The 14,608-nt window shown below is 36.2% G+C and overlaps 1 protein-coding gene across 5 annotated transcripts in view; it reads right to left on the bottom strand.

Moving 5' to 3' along the window:
• Nucleotides 1-14,608, bottom strand: part of GSK3B (glycogen synthase kinase 3 beta) — a 207,997-nt gene that overhangs the window by 126,100 nt on the left and 67,289 nt on the right. For all 5 annotated transcript variants that reach the window (XR_006335270.1, XM_043874209.1, XM_043874211.1 and 2 more), the window contains exon 2: nucleotides 8,588-8,781. Coding sequence is in view for 4 of the 5 variants with exons in the window: in XM_043874209.1 (XP_043730144.1) it covers nucleotides 8,588-8,781 (194 nt within the window). In the remaining variant the exon portion in view is untranslated. The remainder of the gene's footprint in view (nucleotides 1-8,587; nucleotides 8,782-14,608) is intronic.

The raw sequence follows: 14,608 nt of genomic DNA, 5'->3' as shown, positions 1-14,608 counted from the left end.
GACGAGACTGTTAATAAGAATTGAAGAGAGCACTATTAAAAGAGTTTCTTTCTAAGGTGATGAAAATATCCTAGAATCAGTAGTGACAGCTACACAACTCTATGATTATATTAAAACCAATGGCTTGTATACACTAATAAAAGGGTGAAATTCATGTTATAGACATTATATCTCAATAAAGCTCTTATATAAAAAGAATCAAGCAGCTGACCATCCACAAAAACTGCAAAGGCTTTAGAGAAACTAGTCAAAAAAGCAAATCTAACTCCTAATGCTAAACACTTACTTGGAACTTACCACAGACATACAGGAATTTAAAAGGAATTTACAGGAATTTAAACACTAAAGATAATAAAAACTTTTTAAAACATAAGAAAATTTAGAAGCATACTGTGACTCATATTGAGGTTTTTGTTTTACCTTTTCAACCCCTTCACCTATTTCTCCCACCTCCTGCCTCTGGCAACCGTCAATCTGTTCTCCGTATTTACAAGTTTGTTCTTTGTTGTTGCTGAGGGTAGGATTTCATACATAAGAGACACCATGTGGCATTTGTGTTTTTCTGTCTGACTTATTTCACTTAGCATAATGCCCTCAAGGTCTAGCCACATAGCCATGATGTCAGGATTTTCTTTTCTTACAGCTGAATAATGTTCCATCACACACACACACACACACACTCACTCACTCCGCAATTTCTTTATCCATTCATCCACTGATAAATTCTTAGGTTGTTTCTATATCTTAACTATTACAAATAATGCTGCAAGGACCATGGGGTACATATATCTTTTCGAGTTAGTACTTTGATTTTCTTTTGATAAATACCCCAAACTAGAATTGATGGATCCTATATGTTAGTTGCTCAGTCGTATCCAACTCTTTGCAACCCCATGGATTGTAGCCCACCAGTCTCCTCTGTCTGTGGAATTTCCCAAGCAAGAATACCGGAGTGGGTTGCATTTCCTCCTCCAGGGGATCTTCCCGACCTAGGGATCGAACCCGGGTCTCCTGCACTGCAGGTAGATGCTTTACCGTATGGTAGTTCTATTTTTACTATTTTGTGGAACTTCCATACTGTTTTCCACAGTGTCTGCACCAATCTACATTCCCACAAACAGCACACAAAAGATTCTCTTTCTCCACATCCTTGCCAACACTTGTGACTTTCAGCCTTATGAAAAACAGCCATTCTAACAGGTATGAGGTGATACCTCATTCTGGGTTTTTTTGGCTGCATCAGGTCTTAAATGCAGCACACAGGATCTTTGTTGCGTCACACGGGATCTTTCATTGTAGCACCTGGATGCCCTAGTTATGGCACATGAGCTCAGCAGTTGCAGCACATGGGCTTAGTTGCTCATGATGTGGGATCTTGCAATGCAGGTCTCCAGGGATCGAATCCACATCCCTTGTACTGCAAGGAATATTCTTAACCAATGGACCACCAGGGAAATCCCTTGTTGTGGTTTTGATTTGCATTCCTTGATGATCTGTGATGTTGAACATCTTTTTAAGGACTTGGTGGCCATCTGCATGTCTTCCTCAAAAAAATGTTCAGGTCCTATGCCCATTTTTTAACTGGATTGTTGGGGTTTTTGATATTAGCCCCTTACCAGATATGTGATTTGCAAATATTTTATCTCGCTCAATGGGTTGCCTTTTCATTTTGTAGATGGTTTTCTTTGCTGTGCAAAAGCTTTTTAGTTTGATGTAGTCCCACTTGTTTATTTTTGCTTCTGGCGCTTTTGGTTTCAGATTTAAAAAATCATCACCAAGACCTATATCAAAGCATTTACCATTTATATTTTCTTCTATGAGTTTTATGCTTTCAGGTCTTACATTCAGATCTTTAATCTATCTAGAGTTAATTTCTGTGTACAATGTAAGACAGTTGTTGAGTTTCATTTTTTTGCATGTGCTATCTAGTTTTCTCAACACCATTTATTGAAAAGGCTGTCCTTTCCCCCCTGTATATTCTTGTCTCCTTTGTTGTAAATTAACTGACCATAAGTGCATAAGTCTGTCTCTGGGCTGTTTATTCTGTCTCACTGAGCTACATGTCTGCTTTTATGTCAGCACCATACTGCTTTAATTACTGCAGCTCTCTAATAAAGTTTGAAATCATGACGCATTATGTCTCTGGCTTTGTTCTTTCTCAAGACTGTTTTGACTATTTGAGATTTTTTGTCATTCCATATAAATTTTAGTACTATTTGTTCTATTTCTTTGAAAAATACCATTGGAATTTTGATAGGAATTGCAGTGAATATGTAGATTGTTTTGGGTAGTATGGACATTTTAATAATATTGATTCAATCATGACTCATCCAATAGGATCTTTTCATCTATTTGTGTCTTCATCAATTTCTTTCATTAACAGCTTGAGAGTTTTCAATATATAGGTCTTTCATCTCCTTGGTCAAATGCATTCCTAGATATTTCTCTTTCTCTCAAGCCATTCAAGTCACTGAAGGGCAGAAAGAAGGCATTCAGGACCACAGATATCATGCCACCATATTTCTTCTCTCTGGAATAACAGAGGTAATAATACTATATATAATTGTAAAAGCAAAATCAAATAGAATCCTTACTCATTAACCTTTGTACAGTCTTTGAAAATTTAATACAGTTAAAAATAACATTTTACCAGCCATTCTACATGACTTGGGGAGGTAGCATAAAACAGTCTGTATCCTTAGGAAGTTTGGCGTGTTAACTATGAAAATGTTCCCTTGGATAACCCACTGCAGGAAACATCTATTGACCAGTAGTCCTAGCTGCTGACCTCTCAAAACCATTTTCTTCTTTGGCGATAAGCCAAGCTTCCCATGAACTGTTCCCTGCCAATGACTCAGCACAGCATGGCAGACATATTTAATGAAGCCCGTTTCCCAGGAGACACTGGACTCCTCTGATGGTTCAACCCTGGACTTATGATTCTCTGTTGGTTTTTCTGTAACTTTCTTAGAGCTACACTGAAGTATAAGACTTTTCCTACTCAGCATGCCATTGTCCTGCCCTCCCTCCTCCACAGAGGTTAAATCTTGGTTTTTACCTTCCACTTGATAATTACAAGTTTTCATGACTCAAAGAACATAATAGCTCTATATGACATAACTAAAGATTAATATTTCTCTTTAGCTGTCTATAAATTTTATCAAGAAATAGATTTTCCACAATGACTTAAAACAGCTATATAAGTACAAATAATTAGGTGTCTCATAATAAGACTACCAAATAAAAGAGGAAGCAAAACAAAGAGGAAGAAATCCAAAGTAAATAGCAATTTGTAGTAATTCAGATCTAAAATTAAAACCAATAGAACTTAATTATAAGGAGTTTTAGAATTTACTGGACGTTCTCATAATATATTGTTTCATTTGATTCACACAACATTGGAGTAAAAAGCAAGCACAATGCTTACTGAGTTCCTTTAGCACCAAACACTGAACTGGGGAACCACTGTAATAAGAGTATTTCCACTTTACATAGGATGAAACTGAAGCTCGTAAAGTTAATGGATATACTTAAGCTCACAAAACTACAAACAGTGGACACCAAGGTCTTATTTCCCCTATGTTGTCTCCAAAATATCATACAGAGAATAATCATAGCCCTAAGGATTGAGCCCAGGCATTTATTTCTTCTCACTCTCCAAAACAGAATATATTAAAGGCAGGGCTCAAATCACTCTCCAATAACAACAGAACAGGAGTGACACTTCACTTCTCTACTCCCACATCCTAGCGACAGAACAAGTGAAACCAAGCAGGACACCTGAAACCTATGACTTAGTTCAAAGGAGAACTGAAATTAATAGATAATGAAGCTAAGATCGCTAATTAATTTAAAATGTAGCTTACTGATTTTCAGCTTGGAAAAGGCAGCCTCAACAACGATTATTGGGATTGATTAATCTTCTTCCTGCTCTAATATCAAAGGTATCCTACATAAGGTACCTAGCTGGACTTTACTGTTAGCACCACAACAGCATTTTCTATCACGAGCACTTCCAAACTGGCCAATTGAGGTTAGTTTAATTTTAGTATGATGGGTCCAGAGGGAAAAAGGCATTAAAATTGTAGGTAAAACACCAATGAAACTTGTTGTACCAGAAACAACTTGAAAATATATATATAGTTTTTAAGACTAATGTACAGGGATAATTAGTTACTCTTGGTATTCTTCCTATCTCTGATCATTCTTTCTCTTCTTGTTTTTTCACCAAAACAAACTGCCTCTCACTGACACCAGCAGGTTCAGCATGTTGGTTTAAGAAAAAAGTGCAAAGAGAAGACCCTATTCTAACTTCTCCTAAAAAATATATCATAAATATATCATTATTTAATGCAAAATACATGATTATTTAATCCTTGGTAGCAGTGATGTAAAAATTACAAATGTGAATAGAATTTTAAGTTGTCAGAAAAATGTCTATTTTATCACAATCAAAGGAAATGAATTGGTCAATACATCAAAAAGTTTTTTAATAGCCAACATTTAGCAAGGAGAACAAAGAATACTTAAGTTTCACAAAGAAAAGGTGATACACTGGAAAGAACTGAACTTCATGTAAGACAGCCTGCCACTTTTCAACACTTTTAGGAGAAAAAATAAAAATAAAAACAAAATTATACAATAGCTACAAAACAATTAAAATATTTAAGAATAAGCTTAACAAGAAATGTCAAAACCTATATAAGTAAAACTCCTGGAAGTTTACAAAAGCAAACTTGAACAAATGGAAAGCTATCTCCTATTTCTGGATAAGGTAATTCAACATCATGGGAGAGACGATTAACTCCTTAACTTAAAAAGTTGATGAAATTCCTATTAAAAATAAACAAGCTTTCTCAAGGAGTTAGTCAAAATGATACCAAAATTCATAGGGGAAAATATACATCCAAACATAGCTAGAATAACATGAAAAAGAAAAGCTACAAAAGCAGACTAGCCCTACCAGACATTGAAACATATTACAAAATGAAATTAGAACAATGTGGTACTGACTTACGAATATGCAATGACCCAGCAGAACAGAACACAAAGTCCAGAAATAGATCAAATTACACGTGGAAATTTAGCATATAATAACAATAGCATCTCAAATCATTGGAACATAGACTATTTAAAAAACTGTATTAAGACAAAAGATTAATGCTTTAGAACAGATAAAATTAGATCAATAAATCATACTATACATAGTTATAAATAAACTCCACACACAGGAATAAACTTCAAATGGATCAGGGGTCTAAATGTAAAACGGGAAATCTTACAGCTGCAAGAAAACAGATGAATTTCTCTTTAACTTGAGGAAAAGGCTTTCTCTGTAAGACTTTATAAGGAAAAGGCTTTCTAATCACAACTAAAATCTAGATATGATAAAAAAAAAAAGGACACTGAACACATGAAAAAATATATTATTTCTCACCTACCAGGTTGACAAAAATTGAAAAAGTAAACCAATTCATGTTATCAATGTGAATAAATAGGCATCACATATTACTGGAGAGAATACAAATCTATACAAGCTCTTGTGCAGAGGAATTTAGCAATATCATACAAAACTTCATGTGTTTCTGTTTTGATTCAGCAGTCCTACCTAGTTCTCTTAGTTTACCATGAATAAACACGTTTAATAAAAAATACTTATGCACAAACGTTTTCATAACAGCCCCCTGGGACATTACTAGATATTGAAAAGTAGTTCAATATCCATATATAGAAGAGTGATTGGAATCAACGCTGAAATACCATAAAATTCTAAAAAAGATGAGAAAAATGTCTGATCTGATATGCAGTGACTTTCAGGAACGATAGTTAACAGGAAAAGCAAAGTATAAAGAATAACTCTCTGTATTATATTTTGTGTAAGAAAGAAATCAAGAAAATTACAGTTACTCTCTGTGTCCCTGGGTTCCACAGCCAGGGATGCAACCAAGCTGGGATAAAAAATACTCAGGGGAGAAAAGCTCCAGAAAGTTGCAAACATCAAAACTTCAAATTGCCACATCAGCAACTATTTACATAGCATTTAAACTGTATTTACAACTATTCACATAGCATCAACACTGTATTAGGTATTATAAGCTATTTAAAGTAGCTTATATCATAAAGTATATGGGAGACTTAGTTATATGGAAATACCATGCCATTTTATACATGGGACTTGAGCACCTGCAAATTTTGGCATCCACTACGGGTCCTGGAACCAGTCCCCGGTGGATAACAAGGGATGATTACACACTGACTGTTCATTTGAGCAAAAGAAACCCAGAAAAAGTAAACCAGGACATAAAAGAGATTGGCTATCCAGAGGGAGTGAGGGAGAACAAGACAGAGGGAACGACATCTGTTATCTCTGACTTTTAGAACCACATTACACAGACTGAAAATATAAATAATTTTTTCAAAAAGTCAAAGAGAATGGAGATACAGCTCTACGAAGGGATACAAGCAAAAACAGATGAACCAAACTGTATTTCAGATGAATAACTTAACTACAATAAAGGAAAAGATTAAAACTTTTTAAAAAGCAAGAAAAAGAACTCACCCAAGTACCTACTGAACAGAATGTACTGGTTCGATACAGCAATGATAGTCTGTAATAAAGCACTCTGAAGTAAGACTGCTTGGATTCAAACACCTGCTCATCTAACCACTTGCTAACTGTATGACTTTGGACAAGTTAATTTATAATCTCTGTGTGTGTAGGTTTCCTTATCTAAATAATAACAGTATCAATATCACAGTGCTAAGAGGAAATCTATAAAACTGCTCATGTAAAAACTTCATAGATTACTGATCATATTTTAAGGATTTGATAAGTATCTGCTATCATACACGCGCGCTAATTTGCTTCCGTCGTCTCCAACTTTTTGCAACCCTATGGACTGTAGCCTGTCAGGCTCCTCTGTCCATGGGATTCTCTAGGCAAGAATACTGGAGTGGGTTGCGATGCCCCCCTTCAGAGGATCTTCCCAACCCTGGGATTGAACCCTCATCTCTTAACGTCTCCTGCATTGGCAGGCAGGGTCTTTACCACTAGCACCACCTGGGAAGGATATTAATTTGAAAACACATTAAGTGTGTGGATATCAGGAGACATATGTAATAAAAATCCAGTTCTTAGGAAATAAAATCAGAGAGACCATAAAAACCAATTATGTCTCAAATATAGTGATACAAAGGATTGTAAAAATTAAGTATTTGGAAAGAAGGCAAGACTATGGAAACTCCTGAATGCACAATTAAAACGGCAGGCTTTATTTTCTAGACTATGAGGGACCATAGAAGATGTGTGTGTAGTAGAAACAATATGACCAGAATGAGCTATGGGATTAATCTAAAGTTGGAATGCAAGATTTTAAGTGAGAAGATCAGATGTAGAGTTACTAGTGATAAAAGGCAAATAATGACAAAGGTCTGGCTAGAACAGTAGTGATGAGAAAAGGAAAGGGGCGGCGGGGCGGGGGGGGGAGGCAGTGCGAAATTAACCAAGTTTGGTAATGATTGGATATGAGTATGAGAGAACGGAAGAGTACTGATGACAGTGAATGAGAAAACCGTTAGAAGGAAAGAACAGGAAGGAATGAGAACCAATAGAAAGGATTTCCTTTAAGACTGACAGTTAAGTCAGAGTTAGATAAGAAGATTTGTCAATTTGAAAATAACGGTACCTTCCGATATCTAGACTGAGTGGGCATTTGGCAAAATGGGACTAGTGTTCAGGAGAGAATAAACTGAAGACAAAAACTTTAGACTGTTTTTTAAAAACCTCTTTAGAATGTTCAAAACATTCTGTAGCATACAGGCAGCAGAATGTGTGCTATTTCAGAGCAGTGATAACCTCTTAATTTTTTATCCTTTAATGTTAAGCACAGTTCCTAAAACACAGGAGACTCTCATTAAATTGCTGCAGAGGTGGGCAGAGTAGGGAAGGGAACAGAGCTGCATGGCTTGTTAATGGCAGAGCCTCGATGAAAGCCCAGGTCTCCTGACTCTCCACTGTATCATAATGAAGAGATGACCTCTGATCATCCATAAACAGGACACTCTAAGGGGATCTTGTAAGAAAAAAAAATGAACTGTGGGAAGGATCGTTTTCTAGGGGCAGATGGAAGGGAGACATAAGAATATATAGCAGGAAAGAAATGTCAGTTATGGGGGAAAAAAACAACAGTGTTGTATCATAGACTAGAAGGAAATTTTTCAAGAAAGGAAGCACAGTCAACTGTATCAAACGAACATATGCTACAAGCAATGTTTCTCTGGTCTCCTACACCAATGAGACCCAAGGCAGAGAGAGGTCACATTTTAAAATAAGGAATTAATAAATTTTAATCTATCTTTCACAACATTTTAAATACATATATCACTCATAGCTACAGTTCAAAAAAATACTGCAATCTTCAGTAAATTTTATCTCAACATAATACACAATGGAAAAGTCACTATAGTAGTTGAGCTGAACAAACACTTGTGCAATAAATGAAATCTGAAACAAAAGCAAACACTTGAAAAAGTAATTATTTACATGTATTGACAACAACAAAAACACATGAACTACTGAAGGTCTTACCTTAAATCTCTTGTCCTGTAATACTTTCTTGATGGCAACCAGTTCTCCTGAATCACAAAGTTTGGCTTGATACACCACACCAAATGACCCATTTCCAATCACTTTAGTGTCTGTATAGCTGACTTCTTGCGGCCTGTCTGGACCCTGCCCAGGAGTTGCCACCACTGTGGTCACCTTGCTGCCATCTTTGTCTCCTAAAAGAAAAAATGGATAGAAAATGAGAACTGCAAAGAATTCAACTGAGAAAACTGCCAAAATATACCAAGTAAACCATGTGCATTTTAAGTCCCTTCAGTCGTGTCCGACTCTTTGTGACCTCATGGACTGTAGCCCACCAGGCTCCTCTGCCCATGGGATTCTCCAGGCAAGAATAATGGAGTGGGTTGCCACGCCCTTCTCCAGGGAATCTTCCCAACCAAGGGATGGAACCCACATCTCATGTCTCCTGCATTGGCAGGTGGGTTCTTTACCACTAGCGCCACCTGGGAAGCCCAAATATTCTATACTATGTATTATTTTTATGTGCTCATCTTAGCTTATCATATCTATCATCACAGAATTATTTCAATTATTTGTTTCAATTATAAGTAATTAGTTTAACCACCATTTATTCACTGTATAGAGCAGGCACCATGCTTAGCTTATATACATGACTTCATTTAATAAAAACAAGCCCATAAAGTAGATAGCACTGTTCCTATATAAACATAATAAGAAAAATGGTAAATCTGTCCAGTCAAAAGGCAAATGATGGACCCACCAAAGAATCCTTATCTGTCCAACTCTAAAGGCCGTAATTCTCTCCTCAGGCTTTCTTGTTGTACTTGAAAATAAGACACGTGCAACTGAAAACATCTAATTCTGTCTCTATTCAGACCACTCTCCCTTTAGGAAGGTAAAGCTTTAAGTTTTTGCTTCTCCATGTCTTATTTCTTCTTAAGAAAATAGTGATACATTTCCAAGAAAAGTCAGATGGGGAAAAGAAACAGGGGAATGTTAATTTGCGGGTAAAAGACACAACCTTACAGGAAAAATCAAACCCATCCTGAACTGAGCCTCGTTCCTAACTAGCTCACCAGCACTGGGGTCTCTGCCCACTCACGGCCATCTCCTTACCTCTTCTGCCTTCGTTTCCCGCCAGTAACAATCCAAAGATTCTTTCCAAGTTCAAGAGCCACCTCCTTCTTGACTAAACAATCACCTTACTCTCTGAATTCTTAAACTATTCCAAACCTTCTATACTACCAAGCACTTGATTTTAAAAAGCTTTAAATTGTTTTTAACGATTTCAGAATACACACAGATTCTAGGGACTACAATCTTTGCAAAGCAGCAATTATGACTTGTGCTTCTTCTCTCTTTGCTGACAAATCTGTCAGGCGAGTGTATGCTCCTCGGTTTTTGTCTCGTCACAACAAAGATTTGGAGTGACGACTCTAAAATCAGTTCTCACTGACAAAACCACATGTTTCTTTTTCTCTCTCCTACTCTTCCATTATAGCAATTTTAAGATGTTAGTTGAATTCATACTAACCTCATAAAAGAAAAATAATGCAATATTTAAACCTAAATACCAAAACAAGATGATGAAATATGCATTCGTCTCTCACATTAAAAAATATATATATAATAACCTGATTTTCCAATCAGATTTTAAATCAGATCTAATTAAGATATAATCTGAATATATATAATATCAGATATACTATATAAGATATAATCTGAATATATATATAATCAGATATAAATCTGATATGATTCAGATAAAATCAGATATAATAATCTGACTTTCCCCTACTCAATCTAAGACTGCCAGAAAAATGAATATCCAAATGTTAGTGGCATATTGTAAACAATATTTTAGAACCAGACATGGAACAAGGGACTAGTTGAAAATTGGGAAAGGAGTACAACAAGGCTACATACTGTCACCCTGCTTATTTAACTTATATACAGAGAATGTCATGCAAAATCCTGGGCTGGATGAATCACAAGATGTAATCAAGATTGCCAGGAGAAATATCAATAATCTCAGATATGCAAATGATACAATTCTAATGGCAGAAAGTGAAGAGGAACTAAAGAACCTATTGATGAGGGTGAAAGATGAGAGTGAGAAAACTGGCTTAAAACTCAACATTCAGAAAACTAAGATCATGGCATCTGGTCCCATCACTTCATGGCAAATAGATGGGGTAAAAATGGAAACAGAGACAGACTTTATTTTCTTAGGCTCCAACATCACTGCAGATGGTGACTGCAGCCATGAAATTAAAAGACGCTTGCTCCTTGAAAGAAAAGCTATGACAAACCTAGACAGGTATTAAAAGGCAAAGATATCACTTTGCTGACAAAGGTCCATCTAGTCAAAGCTATGGTTTTTCCAGTAGTCATGTATGGATGTGAAAAGCTGGACCATAAAGAAGGCTTGGTGTTGAAGAATTGATGCTTTTGAATTGGAGTGCTGGAAAAGATTCTTGAGAGTCCCCTGGACAGCAAGATCAAACCAGTCAATCCTAAAGGAAATCAGTCCTGAATATTTATTGAAGGACTGATGCTGAAGCTGAAACTCCAATACTTTGGCCACCTGATATAAGAGCCAATTCACTGGAAAAGACCCTGATGATGGAAAAGATGGAAGGCAAAAGGAGAAGGTGGCAGAGGATGAGATAGTTAGACAGCATCACTGATTCAATGGACATGAATTTGAGCAAACTCTGGGAGGCAGTGTAGGACAGGGAAGTCTGGCGTGCTGCAGTCTATAGGGTCACAAAGAGCCGGCTACAACTTAGTGACTGAACAACAATACATCTTAACCACAACTTCTAAGCACAAACCTTACTATAAGTTTTCTTCTTCATTTATAAAATAAACCTATCCTTACTAGTATTATTGTACTCGTACTTAAAATCCAAAGTGTTGAATATATTTTCTTGTAATCCAATTGTCCCAAAGAAAATAAAAAAGTGATTTCAAACAGTTTGACTTTTCTCTAGATCATTCAAGTCAAAAACCATATCACCAAATATATATATACATATATATATAATACACACACACACACACCATGAACTGTATGGTTCATGGGATCGCAAAGAGTCGGACATGACTGAGCAACTTTCACACACACACACACATATATATATTAAAAGAACAATGAATTAATAATTCAAATTCCACTGAACAAGTTTCTTGTGAGATCTCACAGGTCTAATTCACAAAACAAAGCATCATCATTTTGTAACTGAGATAAATTAGTAGATATTAACAATAGCTACTCTACTCCACAATTTTAGCTGAAAACAAAAACCATCCGGGTATAACCAAAAATCATGATTTCCCACTCTATAATCATATTTCAGGCTGCCCAGGTGGCCCAGTTGTAAAGAATCCACCTGCCAATACAGGAGACATAAGAGATACAGGTTCGATTCCTGGGTTGAGAAGACTCCCCTGGAGAAAGAAATGGCAACATACTTCAGTATTCTTATCTGGAAAATTCCATGGACAGAGGAGCATGGCAGGATATAGTCCACGGGGCCACAGAGAGTTGAACACCACTGAGGGACTGAGCACTGTTTGCCACTGCTGAACTTGTAAATGTTTATCCCAACTTACGATTCGCCTACAGGAAGAGGCATAAATAAGGTAATTCTACAAAAATATTAAACGCAGGGTTGAAAGATAAAGAGGTCCCTACAGATGCTATAGCTGAAAGAGTCTTGAGGCCTCAATTTTAAACTGACTGGATGTGGACAGAGACCAATCCTTTCACCCTCTTACACATCTAGTAAAAACAACAAAAACCCCCTGCTTACTATCTTAGCAAAAATTAAAAGGTTTACTCTATTCTCTTTTGAGCAGTGAAAGAAACTGCTGAGAACTCTTACAGGCTAGCGGGAACTCTTCCTCCACTAGCAGGAAATCCTGGGTATACAAGGAACAATGGCTCTCAGACCTTGTGCCCAAGCATCCTGGAATTTTTATTCAGAAATCATTCAAGCCCTTCAAGACTGCTCTATCAGATATCTGAAATAGCAGAGCTGTACAGAATGGCAAGATAACACTGGCAGTGACTTGGTATGAGCATCAGTAATGCAAGGGATCGCCAGCAGCTAGTGTGCCAGGGAAAAGCAAGTCACCATTTGGCACTTCAACTTGCTGACTCGTCCATAATGTAACAGCTGTATAAAATTTCACTGTACAAAAAGAACTTTCCAATTCATTGTTTCATCTACTCTAATACTTATGATAAATGGAGGGAACATATTTATTATGCTTCAAATACAAATAAGCAAAATAAGAGAAACAAACTTGTCCAATATAACAGAGCTTTAGGTAACAGAACTCTTCACTTGCCTCAGGCTGCCTCTGCTGTATTTTATAACCTTCCCACGACTACTGAAAGACCAACTTCATATTCCATTACCCACCCCGTCCCATCCCTACCAAAGAAGGAGATGCTTCTGAAAATATAATGTAAAAAGGTCAACTCCAGATTAACAAAACAATAAGTGATCTTTTGTAGTTCAGTCCTCAATTATTTATTTATTAATAGCTAAAGAGTTATTTCCAAAGATGCTTTGGCAACATTAAGAGTTTGAAATTTATCCTAATTGGAAACCAAAATATGGAAAACAAAAATGTAAAACAACTGATTCTGTGATGTTCAATTTAGAAACTGGATAACTTTGAATCTTAACAATAGAGCATCATTTTAAACACTACTACCAAGAAACCAAAATCCTCATGAAAAGCTAGAATTCATAAAAAACGTGCCTCTTTAAAACAACTAAAAAAACCCACCACTTTGCCCAATATTAAATTTCCCAGAATGCAGGGTATCATGAGTTTCACATCAACTACAATAAAACTGGTCTCCAAAAAATGCCATTGTATCTCAGCAGCAACAACAGCAAAGCAGTGGGAGCAGCTCAGTTTCAGGCCTCTCTTCTGGCCAGAGAATTCCTAGGATCCTCTATTGCAAACAAAATTCACTCAAGTAGTATGAATGTCCTATTCTAATTAGAATACAGAATTAAACTCCCTACTCTTTACCAGAATGGTTAAATCTTAAAAATATAAACCATAAAACAGTCCTCATGAAGCAATGCAAAGGTGGTATGCAACAGAACCACCACTTTCCATTGAAGGCTGTTAAATATAGAATACAACTTTACAAAAGCCTTAGATGTATCCCATAATATGTGCATCCTAGTTCTCAATCTCTCAAACACAAGTTTGTACCTGTAAGCTATATCTTGTGGTTACATTTTTTTCATCTTCTGAAATCAATCCTCAGAACAACGGACCCTGAGATGAACAAATGTTACAGGGTAACACAATCCATGTCTAAAGTGTGTACTGAGCATCCAAAACCCAAAAGGCCACTTCAGGCATACATAAAGATGTAGGAGGTATCTGGCACTGATATTCTAGTTTTAATGTTTTTTAAGATTCAGAGCTCAGAAAAAGCAACAACTGTGATACTGCTTAACTGGGAGGCTTTTAGAGATGTTAGTAAGTCATACTAACATAAACTGAGCAAACTTAACTATGACTAACTCTATAAAATCTTCCTTTACCTCAAAAATAACACCTCCATGTAGAAATAACAGAAAAATCAAGTCTATAAATTCCAGAGAAACCGGCACACCAGGTATGATACAAGAAGATGCAAGGTATTTTTATGAAGCTTTTTAACCTAACAATAAGGATTTGTAAGGAAACTAGCTCTGACTATTGCTTCTCATGAAGAGAAATAACATCTATTTTTTATGGATGCCCAATAGCAATATAACACTCTATTGAAAAATATTACAAAAATTTTTAAAAGAACAACAACAACAAAAATCACCTTATCAAGCATATAAGATAGTCTGAAGGGGAAACATTGACACTGTCAAACTTTCAGGTTTTTAAAGTTCAAACAACTCTTTATCCTAAGTAAATGGCTAAGAAACTTCTCTTAAAGCAGTATGTACTCTCCAAAATAAACACAACTTAGAAACATGAAAACAA

Source organism: Cervus elaphus, chromosome 19 (assembly GCF_910594005.1).
Source record: "Cervus elaphus chromosome 19, mCerEla1.1, whole genome shotgun sequence".
Lineage (NCBI taxonomy): Eukaryota > Metazoa > Chordata > Mammalia > Artiodactyla > Cervidae > Cervus > Cervus elaphus.
The sequence above is the reverse complement of the archived record's forward strand: the minus strand, read 5'-3'. Positions and strand labels throughout refer to the sequence as shown.